Source organism: Sycon ciliatum, chromosome 1, assembly GCF_964019385.1.
Source record: "Sycon ciliatum chromosome 1, ocSycCili1.1, whole genome shotgun sequence".
Taxonomy (NCBI): Eukaryota; Metazoa; Porifera; class Calcarea; order Leucosolenida; family Sycettidae; genus Sycon; species Sycon ciliatum.
In genome coordinates this window covers 42,246,065-42,268,211 of record NC_088643.1, presented here as the reverse complement: position 1 = coordinate 42,268,211, position 22,147 = coordinate 42,246,065, and the positions used below count along the sequence as shown (strand labels likewise).

At 47.7% G+C, this 22,147-nt stretch overlaps 1 protein-coding gene across 6 annotated transcripts in view; it reads left to right on the top strand.

The window, feature by feature from the left end:
- LOC135826739 (armadillo repeat-containing protein 3-like) overlaps nt 1-22,147 on the top strand; it is a 70,434-nt gene that overhangs the window by 22,400 nt on the left and 25,887 nt on the right. For all 6 annotated transcript variants that reach the window (XM_065339341.1, XM_065339345.1, XM_065339361.1 and 3 more), the window contains 6 exons: nt 2,281-2,373; nt 10,534-10,601; nt 11,898-11,969; nt 20,914-21,003; nt 21,378-21,408; nt 21,855-21,925. In XM_065339341.1, the coding sequence (XP_065195413.1) occupies nt 2,281-2,373; nt 10,534-10,601; nt 11,898-11,969; nt 20,914-21,003; nt 21,378-21,408; nt 21,855-21,925 (425 nt within the window). The remainder of the gene's footprint in view (nt 1-2,280; nt 2,374-10,533; nt 10,602-11,897; nt 11,970-20,913; nt 21,004-21,377; nt 21,409-21,854; nt 21,926-22,147) is intronic.

The window sequence follows — 22,147 nt, the reverse complement described above, 5'->3', positions numbered from 1 at the left end:
AGAAGGAACTGTTGCTGTCACAGCCAGTAAATGCGTGCATGCCAATCAATGCCTTGCACACTTGCTGACCGAGCTTCTCGGTAATGCCATTAATATTTATTAGTCGTACCTGTCTTTTGTTCCCGTCTTAAAGATCAGTGTTCCACTCATGGAACTGACATGGCTCACTGCGAGGATGACAACATCGGTGTCTGGTGATGAAATAACGGATGATTTATATCCTTGCTGGAACGCATGGTTACAGTGGAGGAGAAGGCGAGTGTCAGCTTCCTCGTGATTGGACTTCAACTCCGGTACATGGTCAACCTGGAGGTGCGTACTGTTGTCTGTCTTCGACAGCTTCACGCACTGCGTGCCAACTGTCACGTAGACTTGATGCTGATCGTTCAGCTGATCATGTATGGCAGCGATGTTCTGTATGTGGAATCAATGCCGAGGTCCTTCAGCTTGTCTGTGTACATTTCTGTCAGTTTGTCCGTCCTCAGAGCGACAATTGCATCTTGATGGAACAACTTCCCCTCCATGAAACTCGTAAGCCAGCTTGCTGCATCCTGGTATGGTGTCTCTGAGACTGATGCTTCCTTTTCAAGCCTGGGCTTTCTCGCCTCCTTCAGTGATGACGGGTGAGTAAAGTTAGCATAGCAACTCCTGTGATACGTGAGGTCAGCAGCAACACAATCCGGCCCACCTTGCACGTGTAAGAGTACTTTCCTTGCCAGTTCATCATGTTCCGCTTTAGCCCTGGCAAATTCCAAAAGTTTTTCTCCAGCCCAGAACTCGGCGCAGAGAATTAAACTTTCAGTAGAACCACTCTTCCTTCTTTTCTGCTTTCGGGAAAGGCAAACGTCTTTCTCCATCTTGTTCTGGCCACTTCTTGTCAGACGTCTTTTCGCTTGCGGTTCGTCACTTTCATCGGGAGACAGGTCTGAGTCGGGTACACTGGCCGGAAGTGACGTACTGCTGGCTACTCCCGAAGCGGTTCTGTGTTTCGCTACACTTTTCTTGTGTGTATATTTCTGGTAGCATTTTCTATGGTACCAGCCCTTCCAAGGACCATTCTCGTCTGTTTGGCCCTGTGCGCAAAGAAACTTCCAACTTTCATCCTGGTATAGTCTGGTGCAGGACACAAGACGACGCCAGCTAGTTTCACTGAATTCTGTGATGCCCGCCTCCTCCTTCTTCCCCAGCGTGCAACAATGGCAAAGGCAAGATTCCCAAGCCAGCTTGGTTCCGCTGCTGGATTTTCCGGCAAGAACTGCCACTCCGCCTGTAGCCTCACGGGGACTAGGTGAGTCGTCATCTTCCTCCATTAATCCTGATCTTCACGCAACCCACAGACACAGCACCAAGAACAACACTGTAACCTCAAAACTACAACACTGCAACTGAACAGCTTCAAGCTTGATCACCAGAATATAAAATTAATGAACAAGACGAGCGCGAAGAGAGAAACAGCTACAGGCACGCTGTAGGGTCCTTACCTGAGGTGGTGGGAGGTGGTGTGGGCGAAGTAGCGAAGGAAGATAGCACACATGCAGAGCCACCAACACCAATCGCCCGTCACATACTAGTACTACATGACACGTAGCGTCAGTCTCAAACTTACTTGCTGCAGCAAAAGAACGAACAAGACAAGCGCGAAGAGAGAAACAGCTACAGGCACGCCGTAGGCACCTTGCCTGAGGTGGTGGGAGTTGGTGGTGGGCGAAGTAGCGAAGGAATATAGCAAACATGCCGAGCCACCAACACCAATCGCCCGTCACATACGACGTGACACGTAGCGTGAGAGTCTCAAACTTGCGGCAGCCGAAGAACGAGCAAGACGAGCGCGGAGAGAGAAATCGAAACGGCTGCAGGTACGCTGAAGACTCCTGAGCTGGTGAGCGAAGAACCGAAGTGAAACGAAGGAAGATACAAGCATACGGGGCACCAAAACCAATTGCCCGTCACATACTAAGTGCCATTTGAGCGTGACAGCTGTCAGCTGACAGCTTCAAAAATTTGCCAAACGGCTCAAAAAACTCTCGATCAAAACTCTGCGCACTCTCAAATGGAGCGCACAGTAAAAAACTCGGCGACGAAGAACGCTTTGTATTGACGCCCTGGACTGAATTCGGCATGTCCAACAAACGGAATAGTGTTCTCTGATATATTCTCTACATGCTGGGTATGGTCGCGTTTACTTAAAAGCTCAGTGCATCACCACTTTCGATTTTGAGACTTGGCCGATGGACTATTTGTGTCTGCTCTTCCTCTTTGCTATGCCCTGCTCCCAATTAGCAACCGTACCGACTGTACTGGAGTATCTTTACTCTGAGTATCGTGACTTTCAGATCAACGCCCTTGACGCAGTACGCAATCTCACTGGCTCAGGTAAGCCATTATGATGTTTGTACTGTTATAGTGACGTGAGGTGGACCTATTAGTACGGGGGCCAGGTGCCCAAAATGTTCACTTTCGCTGAAGTTGAGAGCGCACAACTTTTTGGGTGTTTCACCGTGTAGAGGGGACCACAAGGGGGAGCTCCACGATGTATTTTTTTTTACCCGAGAAGCGTAATAGAAGGTACTGAAATTAGTCGTTGAAGTTGCATGGTAACCATGGCAACTGCATAGCAACAACATCAGGGCTCACCACGACCACACCGATGGCTTCAGGTGCCAATAGTCCTGTCCATGGGTAGGGATTTCAGGCGTTTTTTTATTATCAGCGTTGTGCTCCAGTTCACGCGTTTTTCTGAAGCATCTTTGTCCACAGAATGTCTACAGAAAATTTGAACGGAATCAAAGCAGTATTTCCAAAATTATGAGCATTCAAACATAGCGCACCAACCTTGATGAACATGTATACAAATTGGATCGGCAGGATGGCACAAAGTGGATTTCTGAAACTCCCTAGCAACATCATAGCAACCATAAACTTCATCCGATCGTGACCAAACTTGGCTCAAGGATAGCCCTGGCTATGATGGCACCAAAAAAACATATTTTTCAAAATTCAAAAATACTGTAAAACATGTAATTTTAGGTGTATTAAAATTTCGGTGTCAGGTACCTGCCAGGTTTCAGGTGTAATTTAGAATTAGGTGACCAGCATTCCCTGCACATACAGTGCATACTCTGGTGCCTTTAGGTGTAATCTACATTTAGGTGCTGGTTTTCTCTACCGAAATCACCGAAATTAAAGTTACACCGACAATATCGTGTTTTACAGTACACTCGGACGTCTCTTATCCGGGCACCTTGGGACCGGGCACTGCCCGTATCTCAGATTTGCCCGTATCTCAGGATAACTCACCTACCATGGACCATATCATTTTTTGAAGAAGATTATTTGGAACGTATTGCACATGTTCAGGATACAAAAGGAACCCATTGGTAAAAATGTGTGGATTACATAGGTTGGCAGTGAAAAATAAGCACTTCCACACACGGAAAAAAGTTCAAAAACCTCAAATTCGAAGCATTTGTGCTATAGGAACTCAAGCTGAAGGTGCCCGGTAGAGAGACGTGCCCGTATCTGAGGCATCCGGATAAGAGGCGTTTGAGTGTACCGCCAAAAAACCCAACAATGGCGTCCTTAGCAACGGCCCTAGCAACAGCATGTCTCACGCTTAATCCGACATGGTAATGGGTCGAATATGACTGAAATAAGGAAAAAACGCAACATGGAAGTTATACAGCATGTATCTAGAGAATACATCTAGTAGTTGACAACAAGCTGTGGTGTCAAACCGGATCCGTTTTCAGCTGCAATGAGACGCACGATAGCCGCAGCAACGGACATACATGACATTGTACTAGAGACTACCAGTATTGTACACAGAAACCATCCAGCTGTGAGTATTTGTCAGAGATACATTGAGTAAAGAGGCTACCTGGAACAAACATACATATACACCTGTACACACAACACATTGATAATTGAGTCTGGTCACTCTGTGGACACATAGGACGCAAGACCTGATTGGCCGTGCACACTGTCCAAACTCTCTGTTGCGGTAGCAAGAAAACAATCACCCGGATCAGTACACGGCACAAGGCTGTTGGTATGTGCGAAGACAAGACCGCTCTGCTTGGAGCCAGGTTGCTCACTGTCGTCCTCCTGGCGCCTGTGCTCCTCTTGATCCTGATTCAGAAACTGTTCAAGCCGGCCGGCGCTTGGGTGCTGGCTCCAAAACGGCATCATCCGTTGTGCCAGCATCAACATCAGGAGTTGCTTCAGCATCAACATCAGCAGCTGCTTCAGCATCAACATCAGTAGCTGCTTCAGCATCAATATCAACAGTTGCTTCAGCATCAGCAGTTGCTTCAGCATCAACATCAGCAGTTGCTTCAGCACTGGCAGCAGGTTCCCCACTCACAGAAGCAGTTAATGTCGGAGTGCCCGTGGATGACAAAAGGTGAATGAGGTTCGCTGAAAGCTGGTCAAGCGACAGGTCCTTCCGGTTTTTGCTTCCGGTTTTTGCTGAGCTGGAAATATTCAACAGGAGCTGATTGCAGTAGCAATACCGACAAAAATGCAGTTGTGACTTCAAAGCAGACTTCTTGCGTGCAACCGTGGGTATCTCTGCCAACTTTGCCGTGACTTCAGAACTTGAGACCCAGAGCCCGTACTGTTCAATCTCCTTCGTGGGACGCTCCTTCCTCTTCAGCTGAGTATCTCTTTTTCTCGCAATGGTTTTTTCCCTTTCTCAGGCTGCAGCACTTTGACTTTACAATCAGCGATTTCCTTCTGTCGTTCTTTGAATAACGCCCACATTGCTGGTGCAGACCTCCGGGCATTTTCCAAAATTGATGCCTGCTCCTCCTCGTCCTTTGCATTCAGCCACTGGGCAGTACGGTTGTTTGCATACGCAATCATGCCACCTAATGCTAGGGTCGATGCAGCTGGCTTCTGGCGGAGAAGCCGATCCAGCTGAGCGAATTCTCGCTCTGATATTGCATTCGTGTTCGGTACTGACACGCACTCCTCCACTACTTCTGGCTTCGGCTTGTGGAAACGACCACCCGGCAAATGATCCGCCAAAAGCCTAGCAGTGAAAATAGCAAAGCTCGTACAGAGCACCTGCAGTATCTCTAGCGTACACTCGTCTGAATGCTTCTCGAGCAGGCGACTCAACACAGGATCGCCATGGCTACAACAGCAGTGGGGAAGGGCCGAGCTGTTCCATCGAGGATATCTGAGGAATCCGTTGACCACTCCACCAGCTTAGTATGCAGGTGTGTATAGATGGTGGACATCTCAAAAATCGAAACAGCCCTATCCTCCAAGACGCGCCAGAGTGGAGAAATCAGTAACTTGCTTACCAGACCACATGCTCTCGCACCTGCAACTAGTTCAGGAGCGGCTAGGTCAGCCTTAACTGCCCTCAGTAACAGGTTTGTCTCTCCTTGAATGTCCTCAAGAAAATGGATCATGCATTCGTGCAGAAAGAAAATGCCAGCACCATTGTAAAACACAATTTTATTTCGGTTTCCTCGGAACTCAGAGAGTGGGAGCTGCGTGTTAGATTGGGAAAGAAATGCATGGAAATCACCCACAACTCCAGCCTGCTCGTTTCCATGCTTCTCGAATGCACTGGTTGCGGTACGAAGAAGCCGAACAACTCTGGACTCTTTCGTGTCATACACCCCATGGACTTCATTAGCACCAATCTTTTCTGATCCAAATCTTATATCTTCCCATTCCCGCAATGACTTTGATGCTTGATCCGTAAGGCCAACAATGTAATGGAGGCCGCAGAAAAAATATTCATCTTTATCATGGCACTGCGCTCATCATCCTGCAGTTGGGTCCAACCTTCAACTACGCGTGGCAATATTTCAGCCCTGTAATCTGTCAACAAGTCGTTAAAGCTTTTCTGCACACTACGGCGATCGCTCATTGTATTTTTGATTTTGGCAACTATCTGGTTGGCAACATTAGTATCTTCTGTCTTACAACAAGCTGACTCCACATCGTTCAAAACTTCTTTCAATTTCTCTAATCCATGAGCAGCAGTACCGCACTTCATATCACAGATACCCAGCGTGTACAACTGCTCAGTTGTGGAAATTTGATAAGACTGGTACAATTTTCCAAACTTGGATGTGCCATCACTGTGCAGCGTAACATCTTTAGCTTCGAGGATTTTTTCGGCAACATACCCGGTACTGACTTGCTTGAGTTCAACAAGCATCTGACTTAATAAGCCAACACTCGGAAGCCTATCAATGTTTTTGTTCACCATTGACAGTAGAATGCGAATGACCGATGGTACATTCAACATACCGGCTACATTCAGCGACAATAGACAATAGTGCAAGGCAACACTTCCTAACTGCATCCTTGTACTGGCCATTCTCCATTGCACAGAACAGTGCACTTTCTTCAAGTTGCGCAAGAGTATCGTCCAATCTCTCGTGCAACTCTTTCTCGCGATTATGATACCCAGATAATTCAGCATGCAACTCATCAGTCACTTCAGCAAGACTCTCAATGCTACTTGTTGACGATTGATGTTTTCTCTGATGGTAATACACGCGTTCATGTTCATTTAACAACTTTTTCTTTGCATCTTCCAAGTCGTCCGTCACAGCTTCTAACGACAATAACAATTCTTCAATTTTTCCTTCTTGCTCCCTCTCAGTGCTGGACAAATCATGCAATTTGCAATCTCTGCGGCCCACTATTTTCCTTGCATTTCTAATTTTTCTTTGATAAGATGCAATCTTTTCGTTCAGTGTTTTGTTATCTGCTTTACAAACAGATAGTTGCTCTTTCAACTGAACTACCTCTTTTGCAAGCACTGAAGCAGTGTCCTTTTCAAAGGTGCTGGCATGTTTCTCAACGTGCACTGCGTGAGTTTTTTCTACAGGAGAAGCGACTTCATCAACTGTCTTGTTGAGGGGCAGTTCAAACGGCTTACTTAGCAATTCACTGAGGTCGTCGCTCGCCTTGTTCTTCAGCAACGTCTTTCTCCGATCTCTGAGGCGCTTGATCTTGGTGCTGGCCACTTTCTCATTCACCGTCTCGAAATCCTTTCCATCCACCGCTGATACTATCAAAATCAAACTATGCAAACTATAATTTTTGCTTGTCGCCCACATCAAGAGTTCAACAACTAGGCCATTCGTCAACTGCCCAGGACGACGCAGAGAAAGCTGGCTCTCTTCAGAATAAGAGTCCAATGCCGCCTGCAAACTTTAACGCCTGAACAACAATTCTTCGCACTGAGGCCCAAGCCAATCTTCTTTCTTCTCCACCTCCATACTGCGCGCAATGGCGTTCAACTACAAAACAATTTCCGCTATCGACCGCGACCCTTCATGCCGTCTGAAGGAACCTACCTAGACTAAATCGATGCCGTAGAATCTGATTCTGACTGCCGCTTGAGCGTGGAACTAAGGCAAACACCTCAAAAGCGACTTTGAAATCTACAAGAATCTATCGAGATGCGTAATATCGGCACGATTCGCCGTGTGAGGCACCAAACGAAAGCTTGAAACCTACTCTTCAACGGTGCGCCAAGAATGGCGATAAACTCACTCTCCCTACCTAAAATCTACGCCGAAGACCCTGCGCTAAGCTGTGCCATGCCTGGCATTCAAAAAGCATGCATGCGTGTCAAGGCACTTTTGCCTCCGCAGATCACGTGACTGAAATCCCTACTTCAGGCGCCAATAGTCCTGTCCATGGGTGCAAGCACTCAACACCGTTCCGCTTTCTGGCGGTCGTGGCTTTCATTAATGGGTGAGAAGGACCGTCTCGAGCCCATTAATCGTGAAATATCCGAGGAACAAGCCACACTGCTGTTTGATGCTGCCGATGAAGATGGTGATCTGGATGATGTTGTTGCTGCAGCTGTCGACATGGACCTGACCACCACCATTCAGGTACTGACTGGAGCTGACAGGTCAGCATGGCTTGATGAATTTCTCATATACGGAATGGTTCGGTCGTGCTTACAAGACCTGAAGAGTTGGAGAGTCCGATGGAATATGGCCAGCGAAGAAATTTCTGCAAGCCATAGCGGAGGTCGCGAACTCCTCCGGGTGCGCAGAGGAAGAGATCTTGTGGGGTTGGCTGTGCCAGCACATTTTCTCCCTGCCTGTCCTTATTGCACTTGCTGAAAGACAATGTAATATTACATCAATTTATCTTTCAGCAACGGAATCGGAGGACAGCAAGCAGGCATTGCATGTATTCGTAGAGAACGTTCTCCACGCTGGAGAGGCCCGCATAAGTGGAGGAAGCCGTCCTCCTCAACCCGGCTTACAGAAGAAACGAAGGGGCAAATAGCTGAGCAGATGCAAGCATACTGCAACACTATCACCGCCGACAACATTCGCGAGGTTCAGAAACAAATTTGCTTCAGGCGTGAAGCTGCAACAACAGCTGGCAGACCACCGACCCTGCTTGAGGTCCACCACGACACGCTGAAAAAGCATAAGTCCAGACCAGGACATGATGAAGACACGGACCAGCTATAGTGGCAGTTAGTTGCCCAGATGACTGGCCCTGTTCTGGTAGCTATCTGCAGCGCTGCATCCACAAACATCAGTGCAATGCAAAGACTGTGCTTTGCAGGAGCAGTGGCCTCCGTCACAGCCTGTTTTGCAGCCTCATTTAACAAACTTCGTCAGGGATTTGGGAGCAGGCTCCAGGGACAACCAGTCAACCTGCAATGGGTCGTCTCCAGGCCACTCAGTGTCTCCTTGCAGAGATCGTTATTGTCCCACACAAAATGATATACACCGTCCGTGTTTGTCGCATTGACAACTGCTGGCAGAAATGCATGGTCTTGCTAGTGTTGGGTGAAGACTTCTGCCAGTCTCGTCTCCATCTCCAATACTTGGCTGTAGCTGCAGCAATATCCAAAGCGGTTCAGTACTGAAACCAGCAGCTTGCTGCGGCAGATGTGGGGGATTGCCATGCCAAGCACGATATGTTTTGATGTGCGGCAGCCAGTTGCAGCAAACGTAACATCCTGGCTCAAAGCTAGTACTGTACGATGCGGGCAATAGCGGTCCAGAGCGGCTGATTACATACTAATATGTACTTGAGTAGCTCGTGTGAGGCACCATCTCAGTTGCTCTTCTTCAGTATGTCTGAGTTGGGATTGTTTGGATGTCCGCATCACTTGTCCAATGTTGCGTCGCCTGGTACCTTGGCTTTAATCCACAGCTGATCCAGATGTTGTTGCTGCAGTTACAGAAGATGGCAGATGAGACATGCAGGCATACTGTTTGGACGTGTCAATCTTGATGATAGATAATTTTATTATAATTCTGCCACCCTGACTTATAGACTAGGTGTTAGACGTTGCATAATAGCAAGAGTACATAACCAAGAGTGTGCAACTCCTATCTTGAGCTGCGATGGGTTCACCCACGGCGGAATTTTTTTATTGCGTCATTCTTTGGCAGAAGTATGATGAAGTGGGTATGCTTTCCCGCGCTTGTTTTCTAGATACGATGAGAGTTCGTCAGGTTCAAGACACATTGATCTATCGTCGTTCTGCTTCGACTACCGTAGCTGTAATGTACAAATCATTTTTACTTTGATCTCTGGCTACGCATGATGGCGTCAGTGAGCCAAATCGCCGCCAAAGACTGATGTCATAAAAAAATTCCGCCGTGGGCTGGGGGATCGTTGAGTTGCACACTCTTGGTTATGTACTCTTGATAATAGTGATCTTGAACCACATGTAGCAGCTTCTGGTACTATTCACAAAGCCTTACTAAGAGAGGACATCTTTCCCGTTATGATTCTTTCCAAGGATAGCTTCTTCAATGCCTCAGCAAGTTTACTCGACGCACGCCGCGATCTAGGCACACACTTCAGCCGGATACTCGAGTAGCAAAATTCCCAAAGCATCGACATGCTGTGCCGTGGACACTGACCAGGAAGAGGCTGAGAACCAGCTCTAGCTCTCCGAAAAACTAAAGATGCCATGTCTACGTCTGTCCTCAAACATCACACCAAATCTGGCCAGCTATCCTGTGACGACAACAAACTCTACCTGCATCGCCGCCTTCAACGGCAACCGAAAACTGAAAAGTTCAAGACAGGGATGTGTTTACTAGGCGATCTCTCCCTGCTTCAGAAGTGAAACACAGCATCGGCAAATGGGCTACTGACCTGCCCATCGTAGGATGGGTATCAGCAGCCCTGCCCATCTTAGGATGGGCAAAATCGTTGGACGGGACGAAACCATTTCTCCAGTCACACATTGCTTTAAAGTTAATCAGACCAAGGATGTGGGCTGATGGGCTTAGTTTGGAGAAATTGAACGTGGCATTTGAATCGTGAGGTGGTGAATCTTGTTGGAAAGCTTATCCTATTCTCCATCCCAGTCGTGTTGATCTCAGTAGCTGCCGGAAAATGACATTGAGAGTTCTGTGGTATGGAATAGAGCTAGCTGTCCTGGGCAACTTGGACATTGGCTAAACACGTCACATTCGATGGCTCCTGCCCTGCAATAATAGGCAAGTTATTAACTCTGAGCGTTGTCGCTGCTGCCGATGCTGTTGGTTTCAAATTATACAGCTGAGTTCCGAGAACAATTGCGGCAGAACAATGCATTCGACAAGCTTCTTGGAATCTTCCGTGAGAAGGTAGGCCATTGGAGCAGTCTAACAAATGCTGTTGATGTCCAATCCGACATGAAACACATTCACTTACACCTTTTTTTCAATTTGTTCAGAGGTCCAAGTTGGCCATTGCTTGCGATGCCCGTCTCGGACTTTATAGCTGTAAAGCTCCGAACCACATTGGAACTGACTTAGTACATACTCTGACAGGACATACTCTTGCTTAGCACAAGTACGACATTGTTTGGGGCACGGGAGTATTGCTATACAGTGAAGCTTGGTTATAACGACACCCGAGATGGAACGCCAAAAAAGTCCTTATTTGCGATCTGTCACTATATCCGATCTTGGGATTTCCAACACAATGTGCATACCAAAACGCGGCAAAATTAATTTTCTGCACAATGGTGCTTTTTTCAACTGAACACAAGGAGCGCTTCGTCCAACCCAGGAAAACTCCTCGACTGCCTAGAGCTCTTGGCATCCATTGACGTCGCTTTCTTCACTTTGGCCACAATCTCCTCTCGGTTCTTGATGAAGCCAGCGAGAGTACCGTGCGCGACTCCATACTTTTCTTGAACGAATGTCCGCTTTGCACCTTTGTCCAGCTCCTGCAGAATGGCGTACTTTTCCGCGTAGGAGAAGCGCTTTCGCTTTCCAACAGAGACAGGGCGAGACATCTCGAACTTCCAAGTCTTTGGTCCAACGACAACTGAGAAAGTGATTTCTCGGAGAAAGAAGCATGGCGAATATTGCGAAAATCCGTCGCAGAAGATACGGAAGGCACGGAGGGTAAGTGCGCACTACACCAGTATACAGTATACGTATTTTACCGTCAGTGCGACATATCGACACTCCTTCAAATTCCGGGCGTGTACGAGTGTGCAGTGCAGTGCAGTGTACAGTCGATGTACACTAGACTGCACTGTACGATCTTGTGCACCCGGCCCGCGGCAGCTGTGAAAGCCAGAATCGATCGTACATCGTACGTCGCAGTCGTGAGAATGTCGTTATTTTGACCCATTTTCACACTACGATGCATGACAATTTGGTCGTCATTCTCGATTTGTCGTTATTCGAGTTGTCGTTGCAACCGATCTTTTTTGTACACAAATCAATACAAAATTGCTGCTGCCATGGATTTTTTGTCGTTGTAACCAAGCTTCACTATAGCTTGTTAGAGGATAAGAAGTACCTCTCTCAGATCCTAAGTACACTTTCCTGTTCCCCGTGGCGATACGTCTTAGCAGCAGAGTTGCACTGTACATGTACTTTCTGTTGTGTGTTGATTTCACATTACTTCCATGTATATAATTATAGTCCTTCGAGGATCTTCACACCCGAGTGTTAGACACTATGGCTGGTATGATGAAAGACCGGGAATCTTTTGAGGTAAGTTGCAGCTCAGCGCTAGTGTTAGTAGTGTTATGATTGACTCTACATGTACATGTAGGTGGACATTGCAATGGAGATGCACACAAGGTTAGATTGGTGACTTTGGAATGTGAGATTGCTGGTGAAAGTAGTTGGGTAGCATTCAGCAAGAACTTTTAATAAAGATTTGGAAACAGGGAGACAAATTGTCAACACCGCAAGCAGCCATGCAGGAATCTGTGGCGCTCTCCGAACAAACCGTACACCATGTTTCTTTAGGTTGTATCAAGAGTACATAACCCCAAGAGTGTGCAACTGCCTGCACAACCTCTATGCTGTGCTGCGACGGCAGAACTTCACATCACGTGACATGGTTCAAAAGGTTATGCTGGCAAACAGTGCAAAGTGACCACAAGAGAGTTGTACCCAAAGCTGGGCTGCGTACAACCCAGTATCTATCATGCACAGAGTGCACGGGTTCATCACGTGATGTGAAGTTCTGCCGTCGCAGACCCCATAGCTGGAGTTGCACACTCTTGGGGTTATGTACTCTTGGTTGTATGAACAGAATGTACAGTATTGTACAGTATTGTGCAGTGTGCGGTGGATGGTGGCCTTAGTATCGCGCTGGACACTGGCCTTAGTATCGCGGTGGATGGTGGCCTTAGTGTCGCGCTGGACACTGGCCTTAGTATCGCGGTGGATGGTGGCCTTAGTGTCGCGCTGGACACTGGAGACTGGCATGATGTTGGCTGCACTATTGCTTGGGTTTACCACCCACCCACGAGATTGAGCTGGTGGTGTTGCCCTTGCATTGGGGAGCTGGGTGGCGGCCCTGGCAGCCTTGGCAGATGTAGGACCTAGAGCAAGGGCCGATGCACCGGCCCCCATTGAAATTGCGGCATACTGATTGTCCTGGGAAGGCTGTGCTCTTTGGAGTTACCAGCAAAGCCGGAGGCTGAACACTGTTGGTAGAGACAAAAAGGGCAGCGTCCGCTGATAGAAGGCGGATGTGCAGCGCCGCATGCCGGGCAGGCTGAACAAGCGTGTCCTGTTGTCGCCAGCTGCCACAGATTTGGGTTGATGACGTCCCACTTCAGCGACTGGTCGGCAGCAGCCTTGATGCAGAACTTCCTATCATATTCCAACCACCCTTCCGGCGTGAACCGGAGATTGACCTCGGCGATGAGGCCCTGATAAGACAACAACTCTGCCGTCCTGTGTGGGGCCATGTCGGCCATGACCTGGCTCAAGATCGTGAAGGCCTCAACCCATATCGACCATGACCTGGCTCAAGACCGTGAAGGCTTCAACCCACGTCGCAAGGTCATGAACATGCCTGCTCTCGCCGTGGGCAGCGCCATCTTTGACCACCCGCAATGGGCCCCCATCCAACATTTCAAATCTTAGCACGTTCTGTGTGCGGGCGTGCGGCACAGAGCAAGACACAGAGGGTAAGAGCTCACCCAACTCGACGTACTCACCCGTCAAAATCCGCTCACGAAATTTAGCTGTCAGGTGTGTGGCGGAAGACTTGCTGCTCCCTGAGCTGGCTGGGAGTGGAGTCGGGTGCAGATGAGGTTGTGAATCAGGAACCATGGCTGCCAGAAGTGTAGGTAAAGTCTCCGACACCACCGATACGCTCGTGGAGCGCAAGGTCTCAGGAGTTATCACCGACGTTGGTGGCGCAGACGGCACCAATGGTAGCGATGTCAGGGTAAATTTCTGTTTTGAGAATCGGGCAAATATTGTAATACCATCCGATTCCTGAAGACAAGTAGAGTATACTGGCAAAGTTTGAAGCAAATCGGAGCAAATATAGGGGACTTATAACAGTTTAGAGTGCGCGGAGTAGGCGCCGCCATTGTCAGAAAGCACCATGCATCACTGTACACAAACCAGAACCACGCCACGGCACAAAAATCCGGTCTTGACAACAGGATCGCGGGTCATGAATAATTTTGCGCACTGTACAAAATCATTATGAAAATTTAAGACCGCGTACCTGTTGTATACATGTACTGTTTTTTTTTGCTGTTGTTGCTGCTGCTGCAAATTGCATAGCCAGCAATCGCATGTCATCACGTACATTGAAAATCAACATAATTTTGCGAATCGACCATTTTTCAGGATCACTTTTCAACGAGGACGAAGCAAAGTTGGCCGAACGAAGCCTAGAGGAAGAAAATCACCCTCTCCACTTCACCATCACGATACTGACATAGATACGAGATGAAACAACTAAAAAATCCACAAGAAAACTGTACGGCCATCATCGCGCTGACTTTGGTCTGACTTTGGTCTGAGAATTTCTATCACGATCAAAAATGTACGAGGAACACTCAAAAATAAGCCACAGACGTACCTTTATCGCTCTCTACTCCTTGTTCACTCAAGGCACACAAGTCGACTCTCCACTTTCAAACCAGGAACCAGACATACCAGTGGTCCTTTTCAGCTGCTCCACGAGCGCAGGAAATGTTCACCAAGGGGCGCAGAGCAGCATCCATTCCCAGAAAAAGAGCTAAAATACGAGTGAGACTGCATGACTGAGTACAGGTCCTCCCTCGTTAGTAGATAATCTCTGGGCCATCGAAAAAGTTATCTTATAACGAGACTATCTTGTAGCAGGACTTGCAGCTAAAGGTGAAATAGGCACTACTTCGTACTTACCGGGGCTACCCTCGATACAACATAAATTATCGATGCTTCAACTCGTTATAAGATAATTGAAAATCTCCAACATAACTCTTCCTTGGATGCAAAGGATCGGCCATATTCACGAATACATAAACATCATACGTTTCCTTGTTCCGCTTTATCCTACATGTTTTGGCCTTGGTCCTGCATGGTCAATATTATCTTATACTGAGGGTTTGGCACTCCAGGGACCTGGTCAAAGGGTCGTTATAACGGATTTTATGTACTAACGGATTATGTTGTAACCGGACCTGTAAACAGTTGTATAGACCACTTTTCGCCAGGGGATTTCAGATTTCTATTTACTAACGGGGTTTATGTACAGTCAACTTCGCCAATAACGACATTCGGCGGGGCATCAGAAAAGTGTCCTTATTCGCGAAGTGTCCTTATAACCGAAGTCCCATTTGAACGTATGTGAACCCATATTTTGTATAGTATGATATGCATATCAAAATCAAGCTCTTTTTTTGCTCTATGTCAATGTGTACTTTATTTTCATATTGCAGTTGAAAGGAACTAAAAATTCAATATGCAAGGGAAATCAATTGAAAAATATGCCTTTTTGAGCAATCTACAGGGCCAGAGATATGTACATGTATGATGATTACTGTACAATCATGTACAACTACATGTACATTGTATACATATAGGTGTGCTGGTAAATCCAACCATTTTGAAGCCAACATTAAAAAGGAAGAAAAAGCCCCCCCCCCCCCCCCTGGCTGCATTTTCTTGCATGTGTGCAATAATATCCATCACCAGTGCACCATATGCATAGGTTCTGGTACTTCTGCATGACACTACATGTACTTGACTGACAGGTACTTGAAATAGCTGTCAAAAGCCCAGAAAGTCGTTATTCAAGCAGTGAATATGACCACGGGGCACTAAAAGCATGTCGCTATATGCGAATTGTCGTTATTCAGATAGTCGTTATATCCGAAGTTAAATATATACAGTTAGATGGGACTTTGCTCTGGGCATGGAAATTCGGTCGTTATTCGCGAATTGTCGTTATATCCGCAGTCGTTATTAGCGAAGTTGACTGTACTAACCGGACTCGTTAGAATGAGGGAGGACCTGTACATGAGTACATGTATGAGTACATGCAGAAAATTGTGAATTTCAGCGTTTCTGCTCCAAACAGCAACTAGCTTCGACTAGAAACAAAGATTACACCAAAGGATCAAACAACAACCATTTTCTGCAGTTTTTTTGCAGATGGCTTCCTTGTGCTTGGCCCAGCACGCCAAAAATCGCGCCTCGGAGGAGTACAAAAATTACAACTCTCAGATGTCCTCGATTGCTGGCCATGGTTGAAGAACTACAAGAACACGAAGAAGACGTTTGAAGAGTAGCCGAAGTTACAGTTGTGATTTGGTGATTCTGCGAGACGAGTAGATAATGCAAAAGGGAGAGTTGTCGCACTCTCACTCACAGTTCACAGAGGTGCCGGTAACTCCGCTGGCTCCTCAGGCTCCAGCTCGAACTCCTCCAGCTCGTCCTCCGCTGCCGCTGATCCTGTCGGCGTGGTCTCAGCTGTTGCACTACTACTAGCAGCGATAAGGGCGAGCAAGTTGGAGCTCATCTCCTCAATTGCCAGCTGTTATCCGTCCTTGGAGAAGGCGAAGCGGGCTTGGTTTTCTTTGTTGTACTGGGCCATTACGTATTTTCGGAAACGGAGCTGGCACTTCAGAGCGTCTCTCTTGCCTTGCTGGGTGTTCAGCTTGGAAACGTTGGTGGCAAGGTCCAGCTCCGTAGTCCACAGCCCACCGTACTTGGCAAGCGCAAGCGTGGACCACTGCACCAGCTGTGTTTGTCTCTCCTGCTGGCGTTTCTTCTTCTCCTGTTGCTGCTGTAGATGTTTCTGCCGGTGTGCCTGTATGGCCAGTTTGCGTTGCTTGGCCAGCTGTTTCTGGTAGGGCACTGATGCCCGTGCAGCTTTCAGAATGGCTGCTTTGTCCGCCTCTGATTTTGCAGCTAGCCAACTCATTGTCTTGTTGTTGGCGAGCATGATCATGGACTCAATAGCTAGCGTAGTGGCATTGGGCTTCTCCCGTAAGAATCGGTCCAGTTGCCCAAAATCATGCTCGGAAAGAACATTTGTTTTTGGCAAATGGCGCATGCTGGCGGTGTCGGCGGTTGTTAAATCACCACCAGGGAGGTAGGCAGACCAGGCACGCGCCATATACGAATGGAATGTTGCTGCAAGCAACTGCAACAGCTCTTTGACTTCTGCATCACTGCTGGCTGGTTCAACAAGGGCGTCAAACACTGGCGTTGCAGTGTGAACGTCTGCTTCTGGAAATGGCCTGCCACTACCATCCAACAGATCTGAGGCATCCTCTGCCCAAACTGCTAACTGCTGCGTTAGCTGATGGTAGATGGTGAAGACGTCAGTGAACGGGCGAGCGGATACAAGAAATCGCCACAGCGGACCGGTGACAATCTTACCAATAATGCCGAGTTCACGACATCCGGCCAGATAACGTTGATCGTCCAGATCTTCCCCACTGCCTCTATCAGCCTGTTCTTTTCCGCGAAAGAACAGTACTCCGTCATGAGTGCCTTGAGGAAATGCACACCTGCAGCATCAAAGAATAAAATATTGAATCTGTTGCCTCTGAACGCGGCTAACGGCAGAGCGGTGATACCACGACTGGCGCAGAAGGTAGCGAAGTCAACCATCCATCCTGCCTTCTCACTGCCATGGCGTTCAAAGGCTTTGCATGCAGTCCTGATCAGACGGATGGCTCCAGCCTCTTCACTACTCTTTGCAGCTTCTCCCTCCACCTGGCTGCTCTCGTACTCACGCAAGACAGCGTTGCACTGCTCAGCAAGATTCACCAACATGTGGAGGCCACAAAAGTGATTATTCATCTTGGAGAGCGATGCCTTCTCCTGATCAGATAACTCGTCCCAGTCAGGAACAGTTGCCGATAGCACGTCTTGCCGGTACTTGCCAAGGAGTTCGTTGAACTTAAGCGTTGACTGCAGCACGGTCTGTCATAGAATTCTGCAGGGAACAGAGCAGCTTCTCGCCTGCGTTTGTTCTGCCGGTGTGTTCACCAACAGCAGAGAGCTCGCCGATCACTTCTTTAAACAATGTCAGCGTGTGCTCTGCCGAGCCAGAAGCGACGTCACTGACTGACATGGTGAGTTGCCCTTCGCTGCTGCTGAGTTGAAAACCCATGTATTTGTGTCCAAACTTGCTTGTTCCGTCATAATGTAATGTTGTACCCTCAGCTGTTGCAGCTACTTCACCGATTTGGGCAATGCTAACACTTCTGCCCTCTGCATACATCTGCTGAAGTGTTCCGTAGCTAGGAAGCTTGGCGGGACGCTTGTTAGCCAGCTTGAGCACTTCGGTGATGACGGGATTTACATTATTAATTCCGACATTCAATGCTAGTAGTGACATACAACATTGCCTCATGTCATCTGTATATTTACCATCATAAAATGTCTCTATTTCGACACAGCTGGCAGCTTGCAAGACTTCGAGCTGCTCCTCTAGCTCGCTGATAACCTCATCCGTTGCTATCAGCTGCTGTTTCAATTCATCCTGCTCCTCGGCCATTGCCTGCTTCGGCTCGTCTTCACTGGCTTTGGCTGACGCACGTAACCTTTCAGCACTCTCCTTGTAGTATTTCAGCATTCGCTGAGCTTTTGCATGACGTGCCGTTAGCTCAGTGTGCTTGTCTGTTATCCGCTCAATCTCTGATTCCGCTTCTTTGTATTTGTGCTCATATTCCGTCACGGACTCTTGTAGCTGTTGGCTGGCGTCAGTGACAGCTTGTAGCTCATCACTCTTGTCAGACAGTAATTTTTCCCTTCTGTGTTATTTCTTTTTCACATTGCGCAGCTTGGTGTGAGCTTTGCTGATCCGGTCGCCGATTGCAGCAAGTTGTGCGTCTTCGGTGTGTACATCCTCTGTTTCTTCCTCTGTGTGTTCGGGAGGGCTGAAGATTGCTTGTTCGTCACTTTTCTCAGCATCTGGGTTAGCTGTATCATCATCTAATGTCGGCAGAGTGTATGGCTCGTCCAGAAACTGTTGAAGTGTTGCCTCACCATCCACTCTTGACTTGCTCTTTCCCAGTGCAGCTGCCTTGTTTTTCAACCTGTCGGTAACACGGGAAACAGTCAACAAAACTTTTTTGTTAGTTTTGATTTCTTGTGAGATATTATTGCATTTCTGGCGAGCCGGTACTTTACCTGTGCATAGTGGTATTAATTGCCCGACATGATTGAGGGGACAATGATGATGATTGGTGGCCACTTAGTTGGGCTATCCATCTACACAACTTTTTAAGATCCTGGTGGTGGTCCGCTTTGAACTTCATCAGTTCTAACACTAATCCATTACTGACTTTTCCGATCCTGCTAGGCAGGGGTTCATCCTGCAATAGCTGCTCCTCCTGGAGTCCAAGACTCGACAGCACATCTTCACCGCCGGTCCCTTTGCTGGATGAAGCGCTCATGAATGCGTTGTGTCCAGCAACGGAGTACCTGTGGCGAAAAATACTGAAAGTCTGGTGCGCGGCGTGATACGCCAGTGAAACTTGGCAGCAAACTAAATTGGACGGCGGGGAACACGATGGAACTAAAATCAAACCTGTATCAGGCAGCGCAGGAGATTAAAAAGGCCGCTGAACATACGCTAACTTGTCGGCGGCCATACTCCTAGCTCCGTAGGCGCAGCGCGCCCGCACAAACGCGGATACGAAAGTTCATCTTCTATTTTCGTGGCAATATTTACGACCAAGCTTGTCACTGACGTCTTCAGGACACATATGAACATCCCGCGTGCCAAGTACTGCACGCACTAGCCGCGACTGGCATTCTGCCGCACTGGGCTTTTGTGCCATCATTTCAGCTGGTTGCTAGGGAATCCAGCGACAAGCGTGGAGGTCACGTGGCACGGCACTCTGACATCGCTACCAATGGCTCGCGTTCTCTGCTGCCTGCACTGCTCACCATGCTCGGGGGTAGACTCGCAGGATTCAGCGTGATGAATTTGGGCCTGAATCTGGCGATCAACGAGGGCAGCTTTCCTGCCCGAAGCATCCAAACTCAACAGCGAGAGTTCGCTGCGGAGATGCGGATCCGTCATGGCGCGGATTTCATTGACAGTAAAGGCAGCCATGGCTTCGCGAGAACAAGGATGAGTGAGTAAAAGCACAAGGATGGTGACGAGCAAATAAAACTCACGAACTGTGAAACACTACGAGCAAACAGGAATGATCCACACACAGAACGGATCGAAAAATATAACGAGGCAAACTCTACGTCCCGTCCATGTCGCCCACGTTGAGCACCACATACAAATGTCATGGTGACGCCACGTGGCATGCCGCTCACATCGGAGGTGAGTGCCTCACATGAATGCCACATAGAGAGTCACGTTCAATGTAACGTAGAGAGTCGCTTTCAATGTCACGTTGAGAGTCACGTTCAATGTCACGTAGAGCGCCAAGTCGCACAGAGAACCACACCGTGATATGCAGAGCACGCGACCGTAGCCAGCAGCAAAGCATGAGCATGCAGTAACAGCACTATCAAACATAGCAGCATAGATTTAACGGTAGCACAAAGCTGCGTGCACCCATTAATCTGCATTATCACCATAATGCTACATACAACCGCACACACACGCGCACACGCACACGCACACGCACACACACACACACACACACACACACACACACACACACACACACACACACAGTCATTCCGTAGGAGTTTGTCTTTGTGCAATCATGGACTGTAGACTTTATTTGACCATAGAAAACGCTGGAGACTTGAACATTGTTATATGCCGTCATTCTGCACAGTGTACGTGCAGTGCCAGGTTTCTTGCCGCTATAGTGTCTTTTCTTCGTGTCCATCTTCCGTTTGCCATAGCTTCTTTAGTGCACAAAGCAACCCGTAAACTTCTGCTCAATACAGACTCACAGAAGCTGCTTATGTGGTCCACTACTGATTTGAATGTGAAAGCCTCGGCATGTACATGTCGTGAACTTTCACATGAGCTGAATGGAATGTGACACTTTGAAACATTATTGGTTGTGACTTTCATGCTTAGGCAGTTGTTGTCTGGCCACACTCTAGGCCAAATCTCACTACAACACAATAAGGACATCACGAAAACTAGCTCTGCTCTTTCCTTTACACGTGAACAGCTCCACACTCTGTGAGCAAGGCGCAGTTTGTGTATATACTGATGTACTACATTTCCTGGCTGTTCTGGTTTGCAAAGATGATGTTTGACAATGGCGACACCAAGAAAGTTCTGAGCGTCCTGGAAGAAGCCATCACCAAGGCTGAAGTTCCTGTTTGCAGTGTAGTGGTAAGTGACGATGACTGCATGCACCACCGGCGTAGACCATGGCCACTGAATACCTTTCACAGTGAATGCATGCGCCACCGGCGTAGACCATGGCCACTGAATACCTTTCACAGTGAATGCATGCGCCACCGGCGTAGACCATGGCCACTGAATACCTTTCTTGTTGCTGTGTTTCACCGTTCATTCTGTATTCTATGCTAGTCTGGTGTGTTAAGACAGGCAGGGGTGGATGAGCAGTTTCTTTGCAAGGATGAACTGGAAACGTCTTTCACGTATGTAGGGCACTTTCCATCCGACTTCACTAGCTTTTTCCTCACAACTAAGCCCGCATACTCTTGCCGACTCGGTTTTCCTGTTTTTCTTGTGTTGCACAGCTCAAGTTCCTTAGCGCACTTGTACACCAAGGTAAGTGCATGCTATATGTACATCTCAATGTGTTCTTTTACAATTGTTGTAGTAAGTTAGGATGACACATCTATCAATTTCATTTCACTTAGACCTCTGCTGTGACATTGGTTCTCCCTAGTGCTGATGCAAAGAGCCCGGACTTCTATAGCAGCAAACATGGAGCTAGCTACGCCAATGCCTTACCAAGTTTGGAGCAGATCCATCTGCAACAAGCTTTAGCTAGTGCGGCAGAATATTCAAGTGGCTCAATGCTGGAATGAGTGTGCGGGCCACGCTAGTGGACGTTATAATGTCACAATGACGAAATGAAATCCGACAACAAATAAGTATTGTAACCGAGAGTTTTCTTAGCGGCTTGTAAGGAGGAGAAAGGAGCACCACTCGTCCTCTGGCTGATGAGTTTCTTGTCTTGTGTGAATTCTCATCGTGTTCCAATGCGTCAGATCCGACTTTCTCATCCAAGCTCTATGACATGAACATTGTTGCAGTTTGTTACGGTCTTCTGATCAATGAGGTAATGATGATTGCATGTCTGTAGAGGCTTGCATGCACCATGCACTGCATGATCTCACTCAGAAATTAGTATCATGTTCAAATATGAGTACTCTATGTTCACTCTATGTACACTCTATGTACACTCTATGTACACTCTATGTACACTCTATGTACACTCTATGTACACTCTATGTACACTCTATGTACACTCTATGTACTATAATTATGCATATATGTGACA